Raw genomic sequence first — 17,852 nt, 5'->3', positions numbered from 1 at the left:
CAATCCTCCAGTATAAGTGGATGTCTGCTGCCATCTATAGGTACTATGTAAAATGTATACTTAAATCCATAAACACACACAATTATAATAAATACTCTTTATTCAGTAGAATTTGTTATTTTAAGCACATTACACCCATATCCCTATCACAAATATATTTAATGTCTGTAAAATCTTTATATTCAACCATTTCTGTACAGTGTACACTTAATCTATCACCAATACATAGGCGGGTCACCAAACATAACAAACATTAAAAAGTCACAATAAGACTAGAAGGTATCCCTAAGTCACAGCTTGTAAAGCCGATCAAAAATTGCACTATGCTCCTAATCAACAGTTCTACACAGAACCAACAAGCTAGGTCTGATCGAGTTGAGTGTTATACGAGATGAGAAGTGTGAAAAGTGCAAGTTAAACATGACTAAATAATCACATTTACATCTGCGAGAAGTTATTAGAGATTACATACTTTCAAATATACCAAAAACATATTGCAGTCATGATTATTTTCACTAGAGAGCAACTTTAATGCACCTATTGACACTAGCTGTGGCCAACCACTTTCCTCCTTGTAGCAGCATGGCAATAGTCGAAGAATCTTTTCTTAATGCGTTGGCGGAACAGATGACGTTCTTGGAGGAATGTTGGATATTTTTCAAAGAATGACTGGATTTCCTCTTTGGTTAAGCCATTCTCTTCATTTGAGTAAACCTTAGACTCCTGCATTAAGACAGAAGTGTTCAAGATCTCAACATTTCTATATACAATCATGTTTAGACACTAACCTGTAGTTCCAAAAGAGTAATTTTGAACCCAGGATCCTGTTTATGTGCGATCCAAGGGCAATGTAAGGTGTTGTTGGCTAAGGTATTACCACATGGAAGGGTTTCCTTGGTTGGACGCAAGTGCAATAATTGTTCATCGTTATGTCCCTGTAAAAAAATGTAAATAATGCTCATTGAGACAGCTCAGAAGAATAGGAGACCTTAAATGTGTTCCATAATCCGGTACCTCATTGTTGCATAGATCAGAGGATTTTCCTTTTTTGTTTGTACATTGGTCTTCTTTGTGCCAACAGTCGAGACAACAGTCCGTTCCATCTTCAGAACAAATATGGATATTGTTATCACCTTAAAGATGAACAAAGCACAGTGTTAAACATGCTACATTGACTGTCCAAGTTTTCTCATCAGCACTGATCAGACCTCCTTCATCATGGTTGCAAATTCCATCAGAGCAGGCAACATCTGAACCTTCTCGTGAGCAAATTTCACTACTTGATGAGTAGCCACAGTCACTACCATTGCTGTGCGTGGATAAATCTTTAAAAAATATTAACAAATATTGTATTGGTTAATGATATAATATAAAACTATTGTATTAAAACATTCATATTACCTTGTTTGGTGTTGCTTGAGCACCTGCAGGACATGTTTTCATTTGCAGTGATTGGGTCTTGACAGATATTTTCATCCTCATAATGGCTTTCACAGCCCTGGCAACAGCTCTCCACAGACTCAACAGATCCCTGAATTAAGGCATAAACAATACACTTAAATAAAGCCAAATGCACAATGTCAAATATGGCTACAAGTGTTACACCAAATTACCACATCAGGGACTCTCTTCTCATTATCTGCTTCCTGTTCAGCCATCTCATTGCCACACTTATTTTTGCGACGATTTTTCTTCTTTTGTCTTTTTTTCTCCAGTTTTAGCTCTTTAGCCCTCTCCTCTTCAGACAGCTCCTCAAAAAACTGTTCTAGTCGACTAATGCCCTCAAATTTCTCCACTGCAATCTTGGATTTTAGAAAAATGTTTTTTTAGACCAATCATAAAAAAGAACCATTTACTCTTTCTAGCATATTTCTAACATACCTCAAAACTTTTGCGTAGTGCATCAATTCCCAAATGAAATAAAACCTGCCATGTCTGTTCTTCTGCTCGTAGTTTCTGCCAAATTCTGTGCAGCCGTTCATAAAGGTGAATACCTATACAAGTAAGGACCTCTTCTTGTGCAATATCAATAGTCTTGGCATGTCTCTCTCTGCGTCTGTAAATAAAATATTTTTGTCAAATTTATTCTTAGATTTTTTTCCTAAACTACTTAAAATATACTTACTCATAGCCACCAGAAAACTCAGGCTCAGCCCGACCAAGAAGGTGAGCAATGAAGTCGGTTTCACAGTACACATGTATGTGGCGTTCATGTGGACAGCAGCACAAACCTTCAAACAGAGCAGCACAGTAGCCCTTCTCTTTACTGCCGTCCAAGTCCCCTACAAGGATGTTGTATGCTCTTAGCACTTTATTTTTACAGTCAGCACAAAATCTGAAAATGGGTACACATTTTTAATTACAATTGGATGCTTACAGATAAAAATATATTTCCAAATGATGATTAAAAGCCGTATCAGTTATAATTACTTGTGTTTACGCAGGTATTCCTCTAGTGTCTCTAGGAGGCATGCACTATCGATGACCACCACTTCATCCCTACATTCTTGTGACATGAGCTCCCACACATCCATCCAGCCTCCCCTGTAATCAAGTAGACACATTTTTTAATCAAGACCAAAGGATGAATTAGCATAACAATATAGGTTTTATTTTGCTGTGTATCACTTACCCTAAAGGCCTGGGTTTGTGTGTATCTAAGGAGTGTAACTGACATCGTTTATTTTTTTTGCTTTTTGGAATGGCATCAATCAAATCATTTAACTTCGATCTATTTAGAAAAAGGAATATTTTTTAGGAATATGAAGTTATCAGAAAATGACTGGTATTCCTCATATCCCACCAATTTAGCTTCATTAATTTCCTGAATAAGAGGTTTTAGTAGCATTGACATAAATACAGTAAGTATATAAAATATACTTGCCCGTGAATGTAGAAGAGAGTGTAGAGCTTCTTGAAATCTGATATACAGGACTTTGTTATAGAAAGCATGCCTGTAGATTTCACAGTGAGAGGTTCCAAAGCTGGACTCCCTGATTCAACTAGATGAGAAAAGAGGCGTTCCACACTCCTCCTGCAGCCCACACAGGGAACAAACTGTGACAGAGCACTGTAGACCTCTCTAGATGTCACCATTAGAGCAATATTTAAGTCCTGATGTGTCAACTTGGAGTAATACTGAAAGGTAAACACAAACTTGTAAAAATAAAATGCACAAGTTAGCAGTATATTTTAAGAGGCATGCTTTTCTTCACTAACCTGAGAAAACTGTTTAAAAGAAGGGGAATTTATATCATTGCTATCCACAGCAACACTGTCAGGAAATTCCATAACCATCTGAAAAAACATGCATGCATTGAGTAAAGGAATTTAACAGTACTCCATCAATAAAACGTTTATATATATATATATATATATATATATATATATATATATATATATATATATATATATATATATATATATATATATATATATATATGTTTTTAAAATACTGCATTTGGTTACTTACAGTTAAGCTGTCATCAATGTACAGTGGGATCTGCCTTGCAAGAAATGGGTATTCTTCTTCACCGCCCCGACAAATTGCAACCAAACGTGCCATCATTTATGCCACTCACCTAAAGTCACCTACAGGGTTTAGAAAATAAGATCCATATCAAATCAAATTGATATTAATACAAGTTACGTTTAATTCGTTGTTTTAAATGCTAATGGATCCAAGTCATTGCAGAAAAGCAACAGGAGACAGAATCAGGAACTATTAGCAAATAAAAGGTTTTGGCTAAACTAATACTTAGAAACAACATGAAAACCATGTGATTATATTTTTATAAAATTATTAAATAACGTCCTCCCATAATAAATATATATCTCTAGGAAGTTGAATGACAATCCGAATGCTAGTTTGCTAGCTAACGTTAGCACCAATAGCACGAACCAAATTTGAGAGTGTAACTTTGAATTAGCCAACAGTTAACACTGGGCTGGAAATGCTATTATGGCATACATTTTTTTTTCATCAGTAATCCAATCACGACAGTATTTTACAATAGATCCACACAAACCTTTTAAGACAGCCACAGTCTACAACCGGTCTTTACCCGTTTCCAAACTTGAGTGCAAGTGACTACATTAGCATTGTTGTCCTACTTAGCTTCAGTTAGCAAGCTAATATAAAGTAATCAACGCTATTTAAATGACAACTTTTAGAAGCAGGCAGGTTTAGCATGAAAACCAACAAGTAACGTAACATCACATGCACTACATTTCATTCTTACCTCCAGTTCAATTTTAAAAACAAAAATAAACAAGTACCGTTACTCTACTGAGACGGAACCTTTCGTCACTATTTTGACCTTTGCCCCCAGTCCTGGTTGCCAAATCTGCTCCGCGGTTTTTAGCATCACAATCACGTCCCAAATAATTTCATCTATGGCCATGATTTCATGCAGTATCTGACCAAAATCTTGTTACTATAAATATTTAAAATAAAGAAATGTAAAAAATATAAAACTGTTTCTCATACAGACAATAGCTAAATGAACCAAAGCACCATACAATGTATCAATCCTTGAACCTACAGTTATGCATTCTTCCTATACAAATCCTAAACATGCATGTACATTAGTTTTATGAGATTGCTAATTTAATTATTGAAAAAGACAATTTTATTTTAATATTAAAACACAGATGCACTTGATGCATATTTGAAATAAAGTTTCAAATATGCATCTATTATAACAAAAAGACTTTCACCAGAATTTTATTGTGATGCCAAAGATATGTAAAACATATATGACAAAACAATTCAGAAACATGTATGACAGCAAAACATACACAGCGAACTCTTCAGTACAGTTTAAGGTATCTACTACAGAGTTGGTCACTCCTGTTATGACATTTGCAAGCAGGAAAAAAATCAGGAGATTTCTGTTAATAGCTTGAAGAAGGCAAAGTCTTTTCAAATCATCTTTGTTTTTCAGCGATGAAAGGTCCTCCTGTTCTCTGAACAGACTCCACGAAGACGGCACACAGTCAACACTTAATGACCTTTTAGAAAATAAAAGAAGCAAATCAGCCAAACCAAGAGAAGATACAAAGAAGAGAGACTGGGCAATACTCCAAAGACAGAAAGGTAAATTAGCCAAACGCCGGGAAACAGGCTCCAGGTGTACCTGACATAAACACACAGCAGCATACAGACCAATACTTGACATTAAAAGATAAATAAGCGCACGTAGCCACTCTTTGACAGTTACACGCTGCTGCATAACATACACTCCCACGTGTACACCTGCAAGGTAGATGGCCACATATCCCACTACAGAGAATATGCCCTCCTTGTTTGAATGAAGGAAGCCCAGGTCTCTGTCATTGTTGAGAACAATAAATTCTTTCAGTCCAGTTGTGTCTAGAATGAATTGATACATTACAGCAATTAACAAAGAAAAAATCAAACACTGGTCGATTGGCATAACAGCTAAAAATATTGATGCAGACACTCTAACAAGGGCTAGTGTGAAGAAAAAATTCCAGTGGACACCATATTCTGTCACATGCTCATGGTAACCAGTCATTTTCACACTTATTAACCTCCCTAGACCAAGTGCAACCAGAGGCCAGACTGATACCAGCTGTTTTGTGATGTAATTCAACTTGGATCCTGTGACGCCTTTTCTCCGAACTTCTGAACAGACGAGGGCATTTGCAAAGACAAACCCTCCAACGCCATAGTCCATGACTCCTGTGCCATAGGTCTCAGTTTTGGCAAATCTCCTGGGAAAGATTGCAAAATCCACGGCCAAAATGCTGATGGCCGTTTTCAAAATGACAAAAACTCGGAAGTTGGAGACAAAGGGAACTCTTTCAAAGTGAAGATGGCTTGCGAGAAAAGGTTTTGGTTCAATAAAACGTGTGTTAGAGTGGCAGATATAAGCAAGCATACACACAGAAATAAGGGATAGACTAATGACAACTTGGAAAAGAATGTCACTTAGAATAGTGCATGATAGGACAAGGGGGACAATTACAGCAGTATAATCAAAGAGAAGATGTAAAATGGATCGCGTTGGTATTGGCAGAGCTTCTGAGCCTCTGTGACACATGATTAGAAGCAGTCCTCTGTTGAGAAGGCACAGTGGAGCAAGAGAAGAACCAAAAGTCACCTCTGTCAAAGTGGTACCATTGAGATGACTGACAAACGCTTCCTTGAGTTCCTTCTGAGACATGGCCTGCAAATGTTCAGAATATTCAGATTTAAATGAAATTTAAATGAAACAAAACATCAAATGGATTTCAGGTTTTTCTGTACCAATATACGTAGTCGGTATTAGAAATTGTAACATTAATTTAGTCTATGTTTATAACATGTTTGTACATTAAGATATACTAGTCTAGCACAAAAGACGCCAAACTAAATTTATAGCACATGATGCAAATGATTTAAACGCTTACCAAGTTTATCAGAAAAACGCACGACAGCCTCAAAACATTCTTGCATGACAGCTTTTAGGCTTTCAGCAGGTAAAGTCAGTTCTGTCTGAGCCAGGAACTGTCAAAATAAGCGTACTTCCGCTCACGCGCACTCGCTCAGCCCTATGTTACGTTCACGGTACCTAATTTTTATGGTTTAATCCAGACTTCAAAATATTTGATTTCAGCATTTAATGTTAAGGAATAATATTGTTTGATACATTGAAAACCCACCTGTAATATTATACAATGCGCGCTCTACTTAGATATGTTGAAAATATTACACTAATACAGATTTTTTTTTAATATATATATATCTGTGTCCGTGAAGTATTGGAAAGAGGGCGGGAATAACAGGATTGAGGAGCTGGAAAACCCGTGGACAAGCGGCTGACTGCCTGAAGTTGTCCTTGAGGAATGTAAGAGAGAGGGGAAAATGAACGTCCAGACACCACGCTGGTAAAGAAACAACTACAGCGAAACCAGCTTAAATAGGTTTAATATTTTGTCAGATCTGGAGGCTTGGAGTAATCTAAATGAACTCTGTGAACGGCCGTGGAAATAGAAATGGAGTGGGAACGGTAAGTAAACGGTGACTGCCCTTATCGCCTTTTTCTACCAGTCAAACGTTTTGTGTCATAAAAACATTCACAGGTAGGTCTCTAACTGTTGTCAAATGTCATTTCTGACGGACTGACAACTCTATGCAACCCCTCAATTAGTCTAAAAACAAATAATAATCATGTAATGTACAGTGTTTTTCTAATTAAAAGCTGGCTATTACACAATTACCATCTGCTTTGTAATAAGATATATTGTCTAGTGATAGATTAAGGTTGTGCACTATTTAAGCCCTTGGGAACAGTGTTGGCAGCATATGTTGGCATTAAGCATATGACATGCATCTCTAGTGCAGTCATTCAGTGAAGTTATGTCAACTATATTAATTCATTTTAAGATAAATTTTTCTAAAGTGTATTACTTTTGTAGAGTTCAAAATGTTTATTAAGTGAAGAAGCCCATAAAAACATATCATGTCAATCTTTTGCATTTGTATTGTAAATAGCATTGCTTTTTGCAGGGACAAGAATCTTCCAAAATGATCAGACTTTCCCCTCAGTCCCTGAATGACTCTCTTGATGAAGACGTTCGGTTGTTCCTCACAGATGAGGACCATCTTCATACTTATGATGACCTCACCAAAGTAAACCCAGTGACACCTTCAACAGGTAAAAAGTATTGTATATGAAATGTTTAATACAATTTAAGCCACTGTTTACATAATTTACACTACCAGTATGTCCTACAGGTTTTGTTTTATGTCACCTTGAACTGTGATATTTACTTGGTGTTATTTGCCTTTATTCAGGGCTTGGACATAACAGTAATAATAATATACTGCACCTGACATAAACATATTGCAATAAAACATTACCGTTAGTGTGCAGTTTGAGTAGAACAGTATTCAATGGGTAGAAATACATGTTTCTTCAAAAAGAGCAGATCATTTGGAACATATTTTTACAAACATTATCTTCAAGCACTTCACTGTATAGTCTTCCCGACAATTTCATTGGCTTAATGACCTGATCTCCTTCACGTTTTTTTGTGCCAGTGCTGAAATGCCTGCAGGCCAGGTACACTGCAAAAGTGTTTTACACTCATGCAGGCTGCACATTGGTGGCTTTGAACCCTTTCCAGCCCATCCCATACTTGTACTCTTTGGATGTGATGAGAGAGTATCATTGCACTCCTCAGCCTCAGGTAAGGGACACACATCTTTAAGAGGTCACCTTGTGTGTACACATAATAATATGAGGGCCTTTGACATATTAGGAATCCAAACCGCACATCTTTATTGTGGCTGAAGAAGCCTACAGGAATGTGAAGGGTCAGCTGGAGCCTGTGAACCAGTCGCTGGTGGTCAGTGGTGAGAGTGGTGCTGGAAAGGTAAATGTTTACGTAGCGATAGACATTTGCTTATCTATGTCAGAAAGTGATTTGTATTCATCTCTATCTTGTCAAGTCATGATGTATTTTGATTTGTTTTGCTCTTTGAAGACATGGACCTCTCGATGTCTCATGAAATATTATGCCACTGTGGCTGCATCTTCATCTGTTGCAAAGAGCCAGAACACAGTTGAAAGGATTGAGAGAAGAGTGTTGGATTCCAACCCAATCATGGAAGCTTTTGGTAAGAAAGGAAATCATTAAATATAATTACATATAATGTTACATGTGAAAATTACCTGACTGCTTTTTGTTTCAGGAAATGCTTGCACACTACGAAACAACAATAGCAGTCGCTTTGGGAAGTACATCCAGCTTCAGCTGGACAGGTACTTAGAGCAGACACTCATCACGTTCTGTTGTATTTACTACTTACCTGACAAAAGCTCATTCATAATCTGCCTTAATCTGTTAATATGATATTCTTATGTAAAGGTGTCACCTGTTAGTGGGAGGGTCTGTGCAAACATATCTGCTGGAGAAGACCAGAGTGGCCTTTCAACCGAATGGTGAAAGAAACTTTCATATTTTTTACCAGGTGTGTACAAACTTATCTAAATAATTTTATTTAGAGCCAGTTTTGCAGTATACTACAGTGTGTTATTTTAATCAGATGACAAAAAAAGCAACCAGTGAGCAAAGGAAAGAGTGGAAAATGCACAATGGTCAAGTTTTTGCCTGGCTTCCAAATGCAGATAAAACTTTAGAGGGTCTGTATCACTGATCTATAAAAGGAAATGAACATTTTTCTGACATTGACTTGAACTTTTGTCTGTTGCCTTTAAAGAGGATTGTTTTGAGGAGACACTTGAGGCCATGGGGCATCTGGGCATTAGCACTGAACAACAAAGGGACATTTTTAGGGTAATTTTTTACTTTATAAATGTGTATGTACTTGACAATGTAATAACACATCTGCTTATTTAATTCATCATCATTACATTAATTTTAAAGACACTCTGTATGAATTTCAGATATTAGCAGGGATTTTGCACCTGGGAAATGTAAAGTTTTCCTCTCCTTCAGATGACTCACAATCATGTGACCTTGAGGAACAGTCTAAAGGTACTATAAAGTGATGCAGTTTTATTTATTTTTTGAACAAACAGTAAAAATCAACTAATGAAGTCTATTTTCCACCAGACTACTTCCAAAATGCGGCTGAGCTTTTGGGTGTCACTGCAGCTGAGCTAGAGACCTGTTTGAAAGTAAGAACACTAAAGGCGGGGAGGCAAAGTGTACTAAAGCCGTGCTCCCTGACTGAGTGCACTGTCAGGAGAGACTGCCTGGCTAAAGTCATCTACGCCGAGTAAGGACTAAATGTTCAAAATTAAACAATGATGAAAGATAAGACACTTTAACCGTGTTGTAATTGTCTTCCACAGGTTATTTGAATGGCTGGTTACATTCATCAATAACAGCATGTGTACAAGCAGTTCTATCTGGTCCAATTTCATTGGTACAAGAATTGGATTTTTAATTGTTTAAATGCTTTATTACAGTAACTGGTATAAATGTTATGTAACAAATACTCTCCTTCTCTCAAAAGGGGTCCTCGATGTGTATGGCTTTGAATGTTTCCAAATGAATAATCTGGAACAGCTTTGCATCAACTATGCCAATGAGAAATTGCAACAGCACTTTGTCAGCCATTACCTCAAAGCTCAACAGGTAACTACAAATAGTCCACAACATTTTTTAGATGGGTAAAGCTAACTGCTCTGATTGACACTCTCAGCGAGTGTTGTTTTAACAATCTGAACATAAAAACAGATTTAATTGGAATTACAAGAGGTGATCTGATTTGTGCCCTCTAACAAGTCAATGTAACAAGATAGCATAGCCAGCAATTTTTCAGTTAGTTTTTGTTAAAAATCAAACACCTAAACGGGACCATGAACAAGTGTATTGATCACAAGATCCATACAATTTTGTGCTTTCTCTTGTGTTTTCAGACCATCTAAAAACTTACTTGGCTGTGTTTCCTAATTTGCAGTGTGTCATCATAGTGTGTTTGTCCCTCCAAGTGTGATTGTCATTGAAAAATATCAATATGATTTCTTTGTATGTATTTTGTGAATGTACTGTATACTTGATCACAGGAAGAGTATGTATCGGAGGGACTGGAGTGGTCTTTTGTTAAATACCAGGACAACCAGGGCTGTCTCGATCTCATTGAAGGTTCACCACTGAGTGTATTTTCTCTGCTTAACGAGGTGAGGGCTTATCCTAATTTGAAACGTTCTATTGCGATATAATGCACTTGTCTAAAATGCTTGATGTAATTGTACATTAGGAGAGCCGTCTTAACCGTGCTTCAGATTCCCAAATGTTTCGTGTTCGATTGGAGAATGAGCTCTCAGAAAATGGAAGCATCAGCTGGGACAGGTTCAGCAAAGAGCCACACTTTACTGTGGCACACTATGCTGGAAAGGTGAACTACCAAATACAAGGCATGGTGGAGAAAAACAAGGTATGTGTATAGTGGGGCACAGAGATTGCCTAAAATTTGCATTACAATAGAAAAAACAGTTTCATATCTGGGTAGAGGCAGCACATCGGAAATGCCATTTAAAAAGGTTTGAGGAAATATTTGATATTTAACAGAATTTTTATCTAATTTGAAAATTCACACTGTTGTCTATGCACGTTGCAATATGTTTCAATGTATTAGGGACTATTTTTGTGTCTGTTGTTTACAAATTATCTATTATTATATTAATAATTATATTATTAATTAATTATGATTTGCACTAATAATATAGTTTATGTTAAACCTAAGGCTGCTTAAAGATGGCTTTTTCAATATTTGTACTTACTTTATATCTTTCATTATTACAGTTTTTAGCCTTTGCAGAGCCTTCACAGTCTGAGTTTTAAGTCACATTGGGCTTTAATTGTAGCAGTTAGCCATGATCTCTGTTTCCGTTGGAACTGAGAGGAAAATCAGCTGCATTGCATGCACAATTCTGTCCCGATATTCCAAATTTCATCACCAGCAATATGTCACAGCCCAAGTGTCAAGTGAATGATCAATAATTATAATGTTTCAAATGTAACCAGTTGATTAACCTTAATGACTATTGGATTTACATCACAGGATCCAGTGCCACCAGAGCTCATCGACATACTTCAGAAATCCAACAGCAGTTTGCTCCACTATATTTTTGCTGAAGTTGAAGATGAGCAGCAAACAACCAAAGGACTGAATAAAGTGACTGTAGTCTCCAAGTTTAAGGTAATAGCTGCTGCCTCTTTGAGCCTCTTGTCTATTGCACAGAAGACAATTAAGCCACTTTTCCACTGGCACAGTTTGCTTTAGGCGGGCTTGGAGCAGGTCTGTTTGGTGCGACTCCCTCCAGCCGAGTTGCCCAGCCGAGGGACTAGGCTCTGTTCCATGAGACACTGATGTCACCCAAAAATAACTTATGTTTTCTTAATAGATAAAATCTAAATCATATTTTAATCATACTCATATTTGTATATTGTATATTTAGTAATAACAAGTTTTATGTTTATCATCAGCTTTTTCTGCATTTATTTCATTTCTTTGCGCCTCTGCACCATGTTTTATAACATTCTTGAATGCCTATTTAACTATCGGATTGCAGCTCCTTTGACCTGGATGTTCTGTCATGGTTAGTATCTGAATTACTGGGCCTATCCACATGAAACAAAAACTAATCTTTTCTGTTAGTTAGTTCTGTTAGTCTTTTTTCAGAATAGCTTCACAAAGTAGTACCATCATTCAACCCTGAAGATGTTATTGTTTGAAAGGACTAATATGCCACATTTTTAAACCCATTCGTACAATGATAACGTTCAACAATTTGTGGATTTTCTGTTTGTATATTTCTTGCAAAAACAGTGAATCAATATAAGCAGCTGCCCTCCATTTTAAATTTTATCATAAACAAATTCTATCATGTGAACTCAACCCATCCTTAAAGTCAATATCTACTTGCAGAACTCCCTTGAAAGCCTCATGAGAATCTTGCACAGCACAACCCCTCACTACACTCGCTGCATTAAACCGAACCAGGACTGCAAACCTTTGACATTCAAGAAGGAAGAAGTAGGTTTTGATTCTCTACAACCAAGAAGACATACTAGTGTGACAGTCAGACAGTATTTTTTCCATTTTACAGGTGATAATGCAGCTGGAGGCATGCGGCATTGTAGAGACTATTCATATTAGTGCTGCTGGCTTTCCAGTAAGGTAAATAATGCTGGTCTGTTAACAATGCTAACAATTTTAAATGTTTACTTGTTGACTGATCATGTTGTGACTCCTTTATAGAATTCCCTTTGAAAGCTTTATTCTGCGGTACAGTCTGCTTTCAAGACATTCAAAGTTAAAACCAACTCAAACCCTTGGTAAGTCAAATGTGGGCAAGTTTTCAAACGTTATTTATCTCTTTTCCATGTACTGGCCTGTCTATTCTTTCGACCTCTTATACTAGTTCATCCTGTATTTCCTATTTTATTCAGGGCTTCTCTTTGGTGTTAAAAAAATCACTTAACAAATGTGAAAGGTAAATGCAAGGCTGTTCAAATTTGTTTTGCATGCGTGTTTATGTGTAACTCATCAATATTTAGCAAATTATTACTATAAATCAATCAATATATAATTTTAACATCTTTCACTAAGTGTTTTATTTCATGTACCTAATATAAGTTGCTTGATATCTAATTGTACACTGTTAAACATTGCATGCTGCATCTGAACTCTAGTTGTTCAGTAGCTTTACTTTAATAATGTACTGCATTATACCTTTCTGAATTTGTTTCAGATGGGGCAGGTGGGAACATAAAGGAAGATGTAGAGAGGCTCCTTCATGTGATTTTGGAGCAGGATGGTTTGTTGCACCAATTCAGAGGCCACAAACAGACGACTCTAGTGCATTGTGGAAAGACTAAAGTGTTCCTCACCCAGTCAATGGTCAGTTATGTTTAAGAGCTCTTTAAATCCACTGACCTTCCGCTGACATTCCTGTATGCGTTGTACAGCTTGATTTGCTGGAGGATCGGCGGAGGAGAGTCCTGTCTCAATGTGCCTTTGCCATTCAGTGCTGTTGGCTTCGGTATCAGCGCCGCAAACGTATTACCAAGCAACAGTCTGCCACTCTGATCCAAGCAGGTAAACCTTAATTCTCTGACCCCATTGCCTGGCCAAGAGGCTGCAGCTGCAAGTGCCCCTAATCTGTTACTTTCAGAGGTGACACAGTTGTGTGTCCCATTTGAAGCATCAGTAAAGGACATACATTTTTTCAGTACCTCTGCATTAGGTTAAACTGTTGTTTTGTGTATCTGTGTAGTTGTGCGGTCCTGGCTGGTGAGGAGTCGAGTGCGTCAGTGGAACAGAGCTGCTGCTGTTATCCAGAGGACATGGTGGAAGTGGAGGGTGAGCATTCAAGCATCTAATCTATAATCTGTTTGCCAATATATTTGTATCATACCTACACTGTTAATGTTCTTACAGGACCTACTGAAATCTCTGGCTGACTCCGAGCTGGATGATGCACAGGATGTTGTGACAGAACAGCTGCCCGAGCTGAACCCTCTCATTAGGGACAGAGGTTCAGTTCAGCTCTCCAGTATCCCAGAGCCGGTCACTGTGCGGGGGTGGCCCATGGGCCTGGCTCTGGCTTCTGCTCCATCCATCACAGTGTCTCTTACCGCCACTGGCTTTCACAAAATGGTGTCTCTCGTGGCCTCACTCAGACTGCCGTCCAGGAGAGGGCAGTACAAGGTAGAGACCAACCAGTGCACAGAGGGACTGGCCTCCATCAGAGCTCAACCAAAGGTGAGACTTCAAATAAAAACTTGGATCACTGTTATTGTAGTACAACATAAAAGACATTTGATTTGATCTTGTTTAGGGATCTACAAAGCTTCACTATCAGAAATCGCCACTGCTTTACGCTGACAGACACCCAGACCTGCAAACCGACATGACAGGGTTCAATGAGATCCTGCTTGAGAAAACTCTGTAACTGTTTTTAAAGAACTTAGCCTAACACTGCTCTTAAACCAATCAGTCACTGACCAAAAAGAGTTATTTTTGTAGATGCCAAAGTTGCTTCTTTATGCTGTTTAAAAAGGGAGCATGATGATGATGAACCTGAACTGTATTTGTATTTAAACAAAAAGTAGTTCACAGTTCAGAAGTGCCAAGGTCTTCCCATATTCTATTGCATTTAACATTGGCATTTTTAGTAATCAATGAACAAACCAATTGCACATGTAAAGCATATATTACAATTTGCACATGTAATATTCACAGAAGTCAGTATAGTTTTCCTCAAACGTGATATGTTTTTAAGTGTAAACAAAACTACAATTAGTAGTTGGATTTGTATTTTATAGCTGACAGTCTTTTTTTAATCATCAAGTCTAAATGTGTTAAGTTGAAATGTCTTATTGTGGTTTTAATAATCCTCAGGAACACTATTACATTTCCCAACATCATTAGGCATTTGTGGCAGTGTTTATATACTACTGTGGAAATCTGGACACCAAGTCATTTTTAATCTGTTTGTGGTACCAAAGACTTGAATTATGTCAGTATCTGTAAGAGAACTATTGAAATAAACATGTGATTACCGGTAATTGTTCAGAGTGTATTTATATTTTCATGGCATTACATATAATTGACAAAATTTCCAGTAAAGTACTGCATGGCTGTTGAGAGTATAAAACAAAACAAAGTTTCCTAGTTTTTACCATATTTACTCATCATTGAAGTTGTCATCTTGATCTACAATTTTCAAGCAACAATCAGAGAATTCAACAAACAGAGGCTCCTGCATAGCAGCTTTCATTGCATGGTCTTTGCTCTCAGCATTGTCGATGGAGCACAACAGCTGTCTCAAGTGAGGGTTACACAGCAGTTCCTGCAACTCTTTGGACTGACCTATAGAGAAAATACACAACATTAAAACATTTAAACACTAGTTAAATGTGCAACTCCACTGACTCCACCAGGATTTATTGGATAAGTTGATTTGTGAGGAAATGCCATTAGACTATTATAAACAGGTGATGCAGCCTTCGTAAACTATGCCCCATAGCTGTGAAATGCATTACCTCTCAATATCAGAGGTGCTAGGTCACTCAGCAAATAACTTAAAACACTTTTTTACTTTAGCTATTAATGAATTAACGAAACTACTGTACTGTGTAATTTTACATTTTATCTATTTAAACATATTTTGTGGTTTTACTATTTTTTGTCTTTTTGTTTCTGTGAAGCACTTTGAATTGCATGTTTGCAAGAAAAGTGCTATATATATATATATATATATATATATACAATAATAATAACAATAACACAATGATAACAACAGTAACATAATAATAATAATAATAACTATTATTATATACTAACATAAATGATTATTATTATCATCATCATTACCCAGCAATTGTAGTCTATCCATAGATACTTTGTCAATTATGTCATCTTCATGTAAAAGATCATCAACTGTCCATGGGTCTGTAAAATAAATGAATAAATGTAAATATAGGGTTCATTCACTTTGAGCCAAACCACTGCAGCAGACTGTACCTGTGTAGATAGTGGTCGTGTTTTCAGGAACTTTGGATGCAGGAGGTGACTGAACAGGAAGGCAAGTACCTGCAAGTGAGAACATGTACTATTAAAAGGATGCATTGTTCATATTCAGTTTCAATAATGCTATTTATCCACAAAAGGGGCAATTCAAAAGGCACACACATTCAACAGATATTCAAACTGATTTATAAAGAATGTAAAGAAAAGACATTACCTTTATGCTTCTTGTAACAAATTAGTGAACAACTACAATAAAATATAAAAAAAGAACATGTCAAAATATTTAAATGTAACTTTTCTGGGAAAGGGTTGGCCACCTGCTTGTCTCCTTGTGGATGTTATTACTTGACATGGAATGATCTACTACAATATGATTTTTAACTGGTCTACCTTGCATCTATTCGTTTATGGGTGTTTTATGACTTTTATCCCTTGAAATCCAGGCATTCTCACAGTAAGCGGGGTGACCGCTCCACAGATCTGACCTGTAACTTGGCCTGTCAGTACAATACTACTGTGAAACATTATAGGCAGCAATGACATCTCCATGGAGGTAAACAAACGAAAGACCCTTTACCTTTAAATACATTTAATAAGTACAGTTAGAATACTGTTACAGTAGCAGCATTAGATTAGATCAATTTTATCCAACTAGTTCCATGATTATAACTAGCATTGGCTGAAATCACAAATTTAGACAGGAAAGTATACATTTCTTACTGTCTTATCTTGCAGGCTGGACATCTGTATTTAGGCGTTTCCTCGGTACATACACTGCAAAGTTGCATTTTTCGTGGTGTTTGGATTGCTCACGTGTCGCTTATGTTGTTATGACCTTCCGGAATGTGTCGCTTCCGGGTTGGTAAAGTCACCTTCAAAATAAAAGCACACGACCCCATAAAAGAGATGCTTACGGTTAGCGTCACACTCAGGGAATGTTGATGACATCAGCTGCAAAGTATCAGTAATGACCATTCACTAAAGTAAAAATAATGATAAAGGTTTTTGACTGGAATATAATATAATCTTTCTACTAATAAAACGGAATTTACACGAAATTTGTCGCAAACCAAATGTAAGCCAACACATTGGCTACCACATTTTTGACATAAACTTGTATTAATGTAAGACTTCAATTAAAACACTCATAAAAGTATTTGTTTTTGCAATTAAATACCTTAAAAATGTATCTATAGTGATCTGATTTGACTCGTAACTTGACGGCAGGGTCACGTGCTGCTCGTTTCCATGGAGATGTTATTGGTTTCCCTGGAATGCTCATTAAATGTATTTGTTATTATGGATAGATAAACAGATATAAGGTAGTGTCCACCAGTAATTTGTCCAGAACTAAAGAAGCAGCTTAGATGAGCAGCGAAACGTTTTCACTCCTACAACTTTTGTCCAGTTGACCCATTTTACATTTTGCTTTTACTATTGTTATTATGGAGAAAATTCAAGTTTGGCGTTATCTTGCTACCTTCAAATTGCTGCTTGGTTCATTTTTATTTACATTTGTAAGTAGTGAACTACCGGTAAATGAGCGATGACAAGTATAAAATAACAACTTATTTATTTATTTACACATGAAAACAACTCCTCACTTTAAAATACAATATATATTTTACATTCACAAACAGCTATATATTTATACGTCACACACTCATTGACTTCTACAGAGATCAGCAAAAGCTATTCCTGTTCAGCTGTAACAGAAGAGAGCTAGGTCTTGTTACAGATACAGTACTGGAGTGTGTCCTGGGTGTGACTCCTGAATATTCTTGGTGTCACTGCACTCTAGTCACTAGGTCAGGAAAAGGCATTTGGCTTG

At 36.9% G+C, this 17,852-nt stretch overlaps 4 protein-coding genes across 6 annotated transcripts; 1 reads left to right on the top strand and 3 right to left on the bottom strand.

Annotated features, from left to right (window-relative positions):
• Positions 1 to 81: 81 nt before the first annotated feature.
• ggnbp2 (gametogenetin binding protein 2) lies at positions 82 to 4,335 on the bottom strand. 2 transcript variants are annotated; one of them, XM_033977874.2, is made up of 14 exons: positions 4,242 to 4,335; positions 3,473 to 3,591; positions 3,220 to 3,297; positions 2,885 to 3,138; positions 2,633 to 2,731; positions 2,431 to 2,544; positions 2,126 to 2,335; positions 1,882 to 2,056; positions 1,614 to 1,802; positions 1,402 to 1,531; positions 1,209 to 1,325; positions 1,015 to 1,133; positions 789 to 935; positions 82 to 723 (listed from the first exon to the last, which is right to left on the bottom strand). In XM_033977874.2, the coding sequence occupies exons 2-14, from the start codon at positions 3,566 to 3,568 to the stop codon at positions 547 to 549; spliced, it is 1,905 nt and encodes a 634-aa protein (XP_033833765.1). In that variant the 5' UTR covers positions 3,569 to 3,591; positions 4,242 to 4,335; the 3' UTR covers positions 82 to 546. The 2 variants fall into 2 exon arrangements, with proteins under 2 accessions (XP_033833765.1, XP_055082713.1); XM_055226738.1 differs by lacking the exon at positions 4,242 to 4,335 and adding an exon at positions 4,029 to 4,084.
• Positions 4,336 to 4,711: 376 nt separating this feature from the next.
• Positions 4,712 to 6,468, bottom strand: pigw (phosphatidylinositol glycan anchor biosynthesis, class W). The gene is made up of 2 exons (XM_033977881.2): positions 6,418 to 6,468; positions 4,712 to 6,194 (listed from the first exon to the last, which is right to left on the bottom strand). The coding sequence occupies exon 2, from the start codon at positions 6,189 to 6,191 to the stop codon at positions 4,716 to 4,718; it is 1,476 nt and encodes a 491-aa protein (XP_033833772.1). The 5' UTR covers positions 6,192 to 6,194; positions 6,418 to 6,468; the 3' UTR covers positions 4,712 to 4,715.
• Positions 6,469 to 6,794: 326 nt separating this feature from the next.
• Positions 6,795 to 15,056, top strand: LOC117381032 (unconventional myosin-XIX). 2 transcript variants are annotated; one of them, XM_033977870.2, is made up of 24 exons: positions 6,795 to 7,016; positions 7,517 to 7,664; positions 8,051 to 8,199; positions 8,272 to 8,385; positions 8,497 to 8,629; positions 8,705 to 8,774; positions 8,881 to 8,983; positions 9,059 to 9,155; positions 9,233 to 9,309; positions 9,420 to 9,510; positions 9,589 to 9,754; positions 9,831 to 9,904; positions 9,995 to 10,116; positions 10,548 to 10,661; positions 10,742 to 10,918; positions 11,546 to 11,683; positions 12,413 to 12,520; positions 12,594 to 12,664; positions 12,746 to 12,822; positions 13,239 to 13,387; positions 13,456 to 13,585; positions 13,764 to 13,849; positions 13,928 to 14,251; positions 14,328 to 15,056. In XM_033977870.2, exons 1-24 carry the CDS (start codon positions 6,972 to 6,974, stop codon positions 14,439 to 14,441), a joined length of 2,877 nt encoding a protein of 958 aa, XP_033833761.1. In that variant the 5' UTR covers positions 6,795 to 6,971; the 3' UTR covers positions 14,442 to 15,056. The 2 variants fall into 2 exon arrangements, with proteins under 2 accessions (XP_033833761.1, XP_055082715.1); XM_055226740.1 differs by having other exon boundaries at positions 7,556 to 7,664; positions 14,328 to 15,048.
• On the bottom strand, positions 15,053 to 16,866 carry znhit3 (zinc finger, HIT-type containing 3). The gene is made up of 5 exons (XM_033977899.2): positions 16,742 to 16,866; positions 16,236 to 16,267; positions 16,016 to 16,084; positions 15,866 to 15,943; positions 15,053 to 15,361 (listed from the first exon to the last, which is right to left on the bottom strand). Exons 1-5 carry the CDS (start codon positions 16,807 to 16,809, stop codon positions 15,177 to 15,179), a joined length of 432 nt encoding a protein of 143 aa, XP_033833790.1. The 5' UTR covers positions 16,810 to 16,866; the 3' UTR covers positions 15,053 to 15,176.
• Between the last annotated feature and the right edge of the window lie 986 nt (positions 16,867 to 17,852).

The sequence above is a fragment of the Periophthalmus magnuspinnatus genome, chromosome 14 (genome assembly GCF_009829125.3).
Source record: "Periophthalmus magnuspinnatus isolate fPerMag1 chromosome 14, fPerMag1.2.pri, whole genome shotgun sequence".
Taxonomy (NCBI): domain Eukaryota; kingdom Metazoa; phylum Chordata; class Actinopteri; order Gobiiformes; family Gobiidae; genus Periophthalmus; species Periophthalmus magnuspinnatus.
The sequence above is the reverse complement of the archived record's forward strand: the minus strand, read 5'-3'. Positions and strand labels throughout refer to the sequence as shown.